We start from the raw sequence: 10,449 nt of genomic DNA on the forward strand, positions 1-10,449 counted from the left end.
ATCTAGAAAACATACTATTTGGACTTTGTCTTATCATTTGAAGAAGGAATTCCACAAGATTAAAGTTTGTATGGCAGAAGCTGGAGCTTTCTTAATTGTCTTGTATGATAACATAGCGGATAAAAAATAATAGATGTTAAATAAATATTTCCTAAATAAAGAAATAAGTGGCTGCTATCACTCTATTTTATAAGCAAGATATCTGAGAATAAGTGACTGTGTAAGATCATATAGTTGGGGTTAATGACTGATGCTGGACAAGATGAAGGCTGTGACATCCAAGATATATGATTGCTATTCCCATGATTTCACATATGGTGTGGGCTGAGGATATTTATGTCTAGGTCAAGTCTAGCTACAAATAGAAGGTCCTGAAATCTCATATCTTAGAAGCTACATGTGATGTAAGCAAACTGAAATTTGTCTTCCAACATTCCAGCACTTAATGATTTATGAGATGTTTCTTTGTCCTTATAAGAATGAATATAAATAACAGTAGGAAGAAATGCTTATTACATGCTCTTTTTCATTCAGCTATAATTTGAATTTGAATGTAGAACCACTATTAGCTTTATTTTTTCTCAAATCTGGGACCAAGGTCCATGGAAGATAAGGCACTTTGCAAAGATTGTTGGACCTGGAAAATGGAAGAATCAGGAGTCCCATCTAGATAGTTATATGTGAAAATGCTGTGTGGTATTTTAATCTTCAAAATGCCATTTGATCTTGGTGGGCAAATCTGAGTCCACACCCAGAATGTTCACCTGACCTTCTGAGTCTCTGATAACTTCAATTTTTTGATATCTTCAATGAGCCTGACACAAAATTGGTACACTAGCTGTAGAAGTAGCATCCTTTCTCTCTAGGAAGGTATAGACATCCTTTTCTCCTTCATTCATAAGAGATGCAATAAATCAAGGTATCGTTCTGGCTGCACTCAGTTATGTTACATGTTAATTGTAAATATGCCATTTCTCCCTATTCCCCACCTGTACATGCAGGCATTGAGCCTGCAGATCAAGCAAGCCTATTCTTCTCTTTTACACAATTATTCACTCACATTTGCTTCCAAAGTTACATTTTACAAAGGATCCAATGTTTTAAAATAAGAGGAGATGAAAAAAATCAATCTTTAAACAAGTCACATTCATTTGAACAGCCACCTAGGGTTGGACACTTGTGCTCCTTCAAAAGAGAGAGACGCCAAATGAGGCCTTTGGTTTATTCCCCTTTAGCAATCATATTTCCTTTTAAAGTATGTTCTAGTGGAGGCCAGACTGTGGTTTGCTTGTTCTGATTCATATATGACTGGGAGGACTGTGAGTCAGGCTGACCAGGCATGTTAAGATACACATTCCCAGGGCACATTTATCCCCACACTAGAATTTCCTAAAACATTTTTTTGTCTAGGATCTCTAGGATTTGTTTAAGAATCAGGATACTGTGATAATAATGTGATTTCTTAATGAGTCTTTGTACCAAACTCTCAGAGTGTTCTATCAGTCTAATAGAAAAGCAAAAGACATCTAGTAAGTCTCTTCTATACCTGGAAAAATGGCTTTTCCTTGGTGAGGATGACAGTATACTCACTGTGGTACCCAGACATATAAGAGGAGAACTGATATCTGGTGATATTTGGGCAAATGCTGAGAAGTTGTGCTCACACTATCAGTGAGCTAGGAGAACTTAATCTGTATGTGAAACTAGGCTAACACTCATCTCCACCACCAGACTTCTTCTGATGTATGAGCTTAAGTTTTGAAATCAGCAAGACCTGGCTTTGACTTCTTAGCATGTCATAATATGATCTTAAGCAAGCCATTTTAAACTTTCAGTCTTAATTTACTTCTGTGCAAGAAGGACATGGCTGAGGTGGTCCTTAAGGCCTTAAGGCTAAATGTGATGGTGTATGAGCACATGTCAAGAGTCTGCCATGCGCTTGCAAGATATCTTTCCCTTTTTACTTTTCTCCAAACTTGTCTGTCCTAATGGAGAACAGATAAATTTGTTGGGAGGCAAGAGTCCAAATAGTTGATAACAATAAAAACAAACACATTCCTTCTGAGAAGAAGAAAATGTGAAAGGGCTTACGTCACATATAAGAAGGCAAATATGGGCTAGGGCGATGGCTCAGGCAGGAAAGTGCTTGCCTTGCAAGTGTGAAGACCTGAGTACAATCTCTACAATTTACATAAAAAAGATGGGCATAATGGTGCATACCTGTAATCCCAACATTGGTCTATAATCCTAGTACTGGACTGTAATCCCAGCATTGGGGAGGCTAAGAAAAGAGGACCCCTGGGAGTTGCTGACCAGCCAGTTTAGCCTGACCAGTGAACTCTGGACCAAAGAGAGATGCTATCTCACAAAAGGGCAGATAGTGCACCTGAGGAACAGCATCTGAGATTGTCTTCTGGTCTCCACATGCATGCACACAAATGTGCACCTGCACATATGTGAACCCATGCACATATGAGCACACATATATGCACACTACAACTAGGAGCCATGGAGTTGATTTGAGAGTTTTGTAAAACTTTGTAATTGCATTATCAAGTCTGCTTTTGTAAAATTAGTTTCTGCATCAAGTACTTGAGATTAGATACCAAATCTATTTTGACCATTGAGTCTCCGTACCCATGAGACCCAACTTCCTCTTTCATTCCTTCCACAAAAGTTCCACTAAAAATTTTGGGGAGCTCCTGATTTGTGCTGTTGACATAGGTGACACCAAGAAGGGTTGAGGACACCACAAATGCCCCAGATGCACTTAAGGAAGTGAATTGATCTGAAGGAACCCTCCTAGAAGTAGCAAGCTGCTCTATATCTCATGAGGATATGGCAGCTGCCAGCTTAGTTCTCCTCCTGTTATAAATGAAAGCTGGGGTGCGACAAGTTCTAAAAGAAGGTACTGAAGTCAGAAATTGTCTCCTAGTTTGTGATAACTTGAAGTATTGCTTCACAGTCCTGATTTTAGCAGAATGGAATTTTAGGCCTATTTTGCTATTATCACTTGTTACTTAAAAGGTATCCAGAAATAATAAAACAATTAGCAAACTGGAATCAGAAAACAATTAGATTTCATCTACCTCCTAGGAAGAATGGTTTATGCAAAGTCCCTCAGTGAATAAATGTTTGCAATAATAACAATTATTATTGTTGTTATTATTTAATGAATAAATTAATTTATTTAGTTGGTGGTCCTGGAGATAGCTCCAGGGTATGTGTGTACTCTGCAAGTACTCTACCACTAAGCTGCATTTCTAGCCCAACCTATGCCTGTAATAACTTCAGTGACTCAAGTCCCTGTCAGAAGTCTGTTCTTGAAATAAGAAAGGTATTGGGCAAGAGGGGAGATAAGAACTCTGGAGGTCTGTTGCATATCATGGCTTATCTACACTTTATTCTACACAGATTACTTTGGATGTATGAGTGGTAAAGCATGGATGATTCTCCTTCCCTAAATCAAATCCAATAATCTCTAGGACCTTACCTAACTAACCAGGTCCTGTGGGAAGCAGCAAGAGCAGAGGTGGGAATGAAAGGCATAGACAAGAGCCAGGTGGCAGTCCTGCCTTTCTAGTCCTCAAGTCTGTTGAATCCAGCCTATTCTTGTTTCCTTTTGTCATCTTTGGGTGATCAAGGTAACCAGAAGATGCAGCTCCAAGACCCTTGGAGGGAACCACAGTCACTTATCCAGCTTCATCCTTACAGGAGTGTTGGTGAGCCCCTGGCCAGTCTAGCCTCCCACCACCTCAGGTGGCTGATACATTGCTCTAGTTCTCTGTCTTGAGCAAGCCTATTCACACACACCTGGACATGAGGAAGGATGTCTGCAACTCACAAAATAAGGGCTTTCACTTGTGTTTGAAGAGTCTTTGAAAATACCCCTTTAATCCCAGTACTCAGGAGGCAGAGGTAGGAGAATCACTGTGAGTTTGAGAATAGACTGGGACTATAGAGAGACCCTAGGCTAGAGTGAGACCCAACCTCAAAAAAAAAAAAAAAAAAAAACACAGAAAGGTGGACAGCAATTGAGGAAGACACCAGACATTGACTTTTGACCTTCACATGCACAGGTACCTGCACAAACATGCACAAGCAATTAATAGGAAAAATTAAAAGGAGGGATTTAAATTATATTCTGTCTGTCTTCTCATTTTAGGGCCAAGTTTCTTTATACACCTATGGGCAAGCCTCCAGTGTGTTGCCTATTAAGGTCTTTAAATGACAGCTTAATATGTTTTTAAGACTGAGGGAGCCAACGACAATTCTTGAGGAGCCATGTTTATATTGGACTGTTCTGCCTGAGTGATGTGCCAACAGTTTTGCACACTGCAAGAATTGGAGGTGAAAGCAGGAAGGGCTGGGGACAGAGGGGGAGCTAACCTGGAATATGGGAAGACAGGCAGAACGTGATGTGTAGAAAGGCTGAGAGAGAGGTGTTTAGCTAAACCTGGCCCTCAGATGTCTTGTTGCTTAGTGCTCTTGAATGCTTTGTTGAGGGTTGTAAAGGAGAACTATTGGGAGCAGGCAATTGGCACATGTACTGTCAAGAATGTGCATGCTTTCAGATCTCTTTGTCTTACAGAGGGCTGCCAACCATCAAGGAGCTCTTTCAGTGTTCAACAGACTTTTCAGTAACCTGTGGTCAGGAGCTTAACCCCTATGGGCTTCTGTTTCTTTATCTAAAAAGTGAAAAGGACTCCAAGTCCGATTGCAGGCCTAAAATTCCGTACCTCTAGGGTGAACTGCTCAGTGCCTGCCCATCCATATTTAGAAGGAAAGATTCGCATCTACATAAACACACTGTATAAGTGGTGGGTACGAATGAAAGCAAGATCATTGGTGATTTCCCTGGCTTATCAAGGCCCAGCCACTGGCTTATGTGTTCTTCACACGGACAGTTAGATAGTCAGGAATTGAAACACAGCTTTCATTTCTCAAAGAACTTCTTTCAGTACTGCATACTCATCAAAATGTATCATCACCACTAGGAATATGAGCTGCTAACTTGAACCAAGTGCTCACTCACATGCTGAGCCTTTTCTAGACATCACTTCACTTAATCATCATGGCCACCTTGAGAAGTAGATGCTACCACTGTTTCTTCAGTTTTCAGATGAGACAAGGATACCAAGAAGTTAAGTAGCTTGTCTGAGAACACATAGCTAGGAAATGGTGGAGCTGGGACTTGAACTTAGATATGAGGCCAAACCCTGTATCAGCAAACAGAATTCTTGGCAAACAGTAGAACAGATCTATCAAAGTGATTGGTTCCATCAAGAGATGGCATTTGGCCTTCTAACTCTGCTACCAAGGAAGATTGGAAATTTCACCATGCTCAGGGAGCTGTTTGTGCTAGGGAACCTTCTCCCTCCTAGTAGAAAAGTGAATAATGGTTTAAAGGTAGCCAATGGGAACATCTGACTCAGCGTGGGTTCGAGGAGCTTGAGAACCTGTGGATGTGTGTGACCCACAGTGAAGCCATAGCCTGTCTAGGTTGGTCAGATGATCGCTAAGGCAATTCAAGATTGGGATTTTGTGTTCTCTCTTGAAGACTTTTTTATGAGTTTTAAGCTGCTGGGGATTCCCTCCCAACTCTTGGGGGCCATGGCCAGGGAGACAGTGGTGCATGCCATTTTAAGCATTCCACATTTTGTAAATAGGGCCTTTGTGGCTAGAAGACTCTGTGAGAGTGTTTCAAAATGTCTTAAGTGTGATCATGCATCCTGAAGCCAAATGCTGTAACCCCCAGCCCTGTTGCAGATTTACAAAGTAAATATGCAATAAAATCTTTTCAGCATGTTATTGATATGACACAGTGCTCAGTCACTACTCAGCATGGCCCGCTTTTCCTGGGCTCCTTCTCTTCCCTCCACTCTTTCGGCTGCAGAAATCGGCTAATCCATGGTGTGCAGCAGAGATCTTCCCTGATTGTGGAAATTCCAAGAGGTAAAAAATACCCGCCCTTTCATCTTGACCCACCACATTCTTTCTCTAAGCCTGTAATTGGATCTAAATGGAAAATAACCCCTTTGCAGGCCAAGAAAGTTGGCACTCAAGGGTGAGAAGAAGGAGAACATGTTCCACCTCTAATCCAGATAATCACAGTCTCCTATGCAAAGGAAAATAACAACAAGGCTTTCTCCAGGCATGGCTCAGGCTTCTGAGAAGATGGGGCCTCTCACCTCACATGCTATCAAGAGCATGTCTTCAACACCTGCAACATCTTATTTTTCTGAAGACAGTGAAACACTCAATTTTCCTCAATTCTACTGTTTTGACTCAATTTGGGGAGGTTCCTATACACACATATCACAGTGTTACAATTGGAAAGAATACAAACATGCATGCAAACCTGATGGGCTTGGCTAGCCACATGTTCTGTGCTTTTCTCATTGTTTGTAGAGCCTAGCTCAGTATGTGTGTGATTTATTTGTGTTGTTTTGGTGAAAAAGAAGGCCTTACCCTTAAGCACTTGAGAAAACTGTACAGGATGGTAAGGGCAGGGTCTGCATCTAGGTAGTAAATTACAGGTATCTCCCCAAGATCTAATGTTATAGGAATTTCACAGAAGAAGAGATGACTCGATCCTACAAATAGTCTGGCAAATGCAATGGGGCATGGTACATTCCAGGGAGATACCCAGATTAAAGCTGATTTGGAGTAACTTGCAGAGGGATTCACTGAGCTCTAGGGGAGCTGTGTCTGGGGCAGGTCGTGTGTAGAAGGGCACAACTGTGACATGGGGAAAATTGGGCCTCCATGCAGTTGTCTCACATCTTTAGTTTGATTCTGATATTGTCTTTTCCTTTCTCTCTTTTTTCCTTCCTTACTCCCTTTTTTCCTTCCTTTCTTGCTTTTTTGCTCTCTCATTCTACCTTACATATAATAGCAGCTAAGGGGGACTTTGATCTACAAGATTATATACTCTGAAATCAGTTCAACAATTACTCTTTGGGAAAGATTAACCCCCAGTATCACAGCCTGGTAGGTTTGTTGGGGGGGGGGGAAGTGGGGTCTAGGAGACTGCAGCTCAGAAAGTGGCTTGGCTGCTCTTAAACAGCTAAAAAGGGCCAGGACCAGGGTTTGAACACCTTAAGATATTTTCTCCAAGTTTCTGGCTCTTGGAACCAACTCCTTGTGACTCTGGATCTCAGTTTCTCCTTTTGTGCATGGTAAATCGTCTCTGTGCCCATTTCTTTCAAATCTCTAACCTGCTTGCTCTGAGCAGCTCAGGTAAGCAAGCAGTGGGCTTGGCTTGGAGCCCCAGGCTTGGTTGTTGGTCTCTCCTGCAGCAGTTTACCCAGGACCTTCTGGGCTCCAGGCCAGCCCTTCTTGAAAGGGAAACGTGCTGACCCTGGGGACAGAAATTAGCCCTCTGTTGCTACAAGGGCTGCTGTGTGCTGGGCAAACTACACAACCGGACGAGGGGAGCAAAGGGGAGTAACACAGTCCCCGAACCTGCACTAAAGTCACACCAGAAGGAACAAGAATCAGAGAGGACAGGGAGGGGATGCTAGGGCACTTTCTCTGATCAGGCAAAAGTGCCCCTCTCCAAAAGGTTTTTACATCGGTTCAACTTAAGTTAACATCACCAAAAAGCTCAAACCCTTTGTAAATCCTTGGCTTAAGTATAGCTTAAGGAGGATGCGCCTGCCGGCTCAAACACGTATTCCCACCTATCTCTGTTTCATGTGAGGTCTGGGAATTTGATGAATTTCCTCTCGTGCCTTTAGGTAAGGACCTGCCCACGGATGGGGAAGGAACCGGTAATACTGACGCGCCTCGCTCACCTTTTGCACTCCTGGGTTGAGGTCCTTAGCCACCTTTGCCATGTCGGCCGCGATGGATGCAGAAGCCACGCCGGGCTTCTAGGGCAGAGGCGCGACGGCGCGGCGGGGACAGCGCTGGCTGAATGGCCAGGTTCGCGCGCCCAGCGGGCAGCTCCGTGCTCGGCCCGCCGCCGCCGCCGCCCGCTTTAATTGGAGAGCCGGACTCCCTCTAAAACCTCGCCAGCCAATGCTCGCGGCCGCCCTCTCCGGGACAGCCAATGCCAGCGCGAGGCTGCGCCCCGCCCTTTGAGTGGCCGGGGCCCCAGGCCGCGAGCGCTGCCAAGCTGGGCGCTGACGTCAGTGCAGCCTGCGGGGCCCCTACTTGTCACCGCGGTGGCTCGCGTCTGTCCCCTCGGAGGCAGGAATTCGTCCCCACGCCCTTCTCCTTTAAAGGACAGCGGGCCTAGGGAGGGGCGGGCTGCGGGGCCAGCGATCCATTCAGGTCAAAAGAGAAGGAGCAAGGGGGAAGCCGAGGTATTTTTAGTGAGCTGGCTCCAAAAATAAACTCTGAGCTGTGTTCCCCTTCCCACCCTGCGCGCCTTGTTCTAAGGGTGCGCGGAGTCAGGTGATTTGCAGGAGCTTGGAGTCGTGTCACTGTCCCCAGTTACCAGAGGGAGAAAACTCCAGTGAATTAAGATCATGGGGGGGGGGGGGTGCTGCACTTGGGGGTGTAAAAGGCCAGAGTTCGACTTCAGGTGTCTTCCTCAATTATTCTCCACCTAACTTTTTGAGATAGGTTTTCTCACTGAACCTGGTGCTCACCAATTCGACTCGAATATAACCAAGAAATCCTAGGGAGCCTGCATTGGCTGCCTCCCCAGCACAGGCATTACAGGAGTTTGCAACCACTCCCGGCTTTTATGTGGGGTGGGGGATCTGAACTCAGGTCCTCATGCTAGCTCTGAAAGTGCTTTACTGATTGAGCCATCTTCACAGCCCTATGCTGGTGTTTTAAACAAAACCCTGTTCTCATGATTTTTCGAATGTACATCGTTATTCTGGGAGGAAGAAGACTCTATTTTACTGAAGCTTATAGGGACACATTTTTACACTGAATGCACATAGTTAATACATGTAGCGTCGTTATGATTCAAACCTGGTGATGACACAGTAATCAGCAAGGATAAAACCCCACAGCTATATTGTTTTCTTTCTTTCTTTTTTCCTTATTTGAAAGAGCATTTTATTAAGAACATGCTTTGTATGGATATATCACGTATTGGTACCATTGTTTCCCTCCTCCCTGTCCCCATTTTGCTGGGGACAATCCTCAGTGGGGTTGCTGGTAATATTCCCCATGGGGTTGTGGATTATGTGTTGTGGGAGGAGCAGTCATTTTTTTGCGGGGGGGGGGGGCAGGGGATGCTTCTGGGCATGAAGTCCCAACCTGTGGCTCTTATAAGTTTTCTGTCCCCTTTTGTGCAAAATTCCCTGAGCCCTGGTGGGTGAATTTTTAGTCTGTCTACTTCAGTGATGAGCCTCTGCATTTTTGCTTTGATTAAGTGTTGAGTATCCTCAGAGTTGGTCTCCTTCACCCCGGTGCTGATTGTCAGGTTTACCATGGAAGCAGCACTCCTGCTTGTTTCCCCAAGTCCTCTGTGGTTTCTCCTGGGCCTTGGCTGAAATACAAGAGGTGGGATATCTCTTCAGGTCTTGCTACCTTCTGAAAAAGAGAAACATATTTTCCAATGGAGAGTGAAATCAGCATAGGTTAAATTGGATAAGTGTTTTTAATTTAAGGAGATTTTGATGGATGTAGCCCCTCTTTTAGCAAAATATTAGTGAGAGCTTGACTTTGGAGAAGATAATCTTTGTCTTCATAGGATTCAGATCCAGTTCCCAGTTTCAGATATTGGTTCCTTTCCACTGAGTGGCTCTCTTAGCCAATCAGAAAGTCATTGGTTAGCCAAGGCTGTGTGCCACCATTGTAGTGGTGTGTGTATCTTGCCTGGCTGGTTGCTTCTGAGTAGCTTAGACCCCTGCTTGTTCACACTGTTGTTGGTCACTTTCTCCCAGTAGCTCATGTAGCGCTTTCCAGCACTAGAAGGGCTAACTGTCTGGGGACTGACTCTCTTCTGGATTCCAGCCAGGCAGTATATGGTGTCTCCAGCAATAAGGTCTTAACCTTTTATCTCAGGCAGGTACACAAGTGCTTTGACAGAAGCTTGTCTTGTTTTAGAAACATTGTACATCTCTCCAATCAATAGCTCAGTGTGGGTAACAACAGAGTTGTGGTCCTGTGAGTTACAGGCCAGAGCCAAATGTTTTTAAGATTAGCTTCATCCCACTCTCTCTAGGGCCATTCTTTTCAGATGCTCACCCTGTCCTCCTGTTGAGGGTTAACTCTTTTAGTCTACCTTCAAGGAGAAAGGTTTCTGTGGTACCAGTTCATTTTGTGTTTATTTTCCTCCAACTTCCCTTTTCCCTCCCCACTAAACCCTTCCATTCCTATTGTCTGGGCCTCAAGTGTACTCTTTTCTAAAATGCTATTTATTTATTTGCACATGTGTGTGCATGCCAAAGCCTCTTGTCACTGCAAACAAATGCCACATACTCACACCATTTCCACTGCTTTTTGTATCTGGCTTACATGTGTGGCTGGAGAATTGAA

General features: G+C 44.0%; 1 protein-coding gene across 1 annotated transcript in view; it reads right to left on the reverse strand.

The window, feature by feature from the left end:
* The window catches only part of Lmcd1 (LIM and cysteine rich domains 1), a 68,570-nt gene extending 60,640 nt beyond the window's left edge, over positions 1 to 7,930 (reverse strand). The window contains exon 1 of the mRNA XM_004651482.3: positions 7,800 to 7,930. Coding sequence (XP_004651539.2) covers positions 7,800 to 7,841 — 42 coding nt within the window. The 5' untranslated portion in view covers positions 7,842 to 7,930. The remainder of the gene's footprint in view (positions 1 to 7,799) is intronic.
* Between the last annotated feature and the right edge of the window lie 2,519 nt (positions 7,931 to 10,449).

Source organism: Jaculus jaculus, chromosome 14 (genome assembly GCF_020740685.1).
Source record: "Jaculus jaculus isolate mJacJac1 chromosome 14, mJacJac1.mat.Y.cur, whole genome shotgun sequence".
Lineage (NCBI taxonomy): Eukaryota > Metazoa > Chordata > Mammalia > Rodentia > Dipodidae > Jaculus > Jaculus jaculus.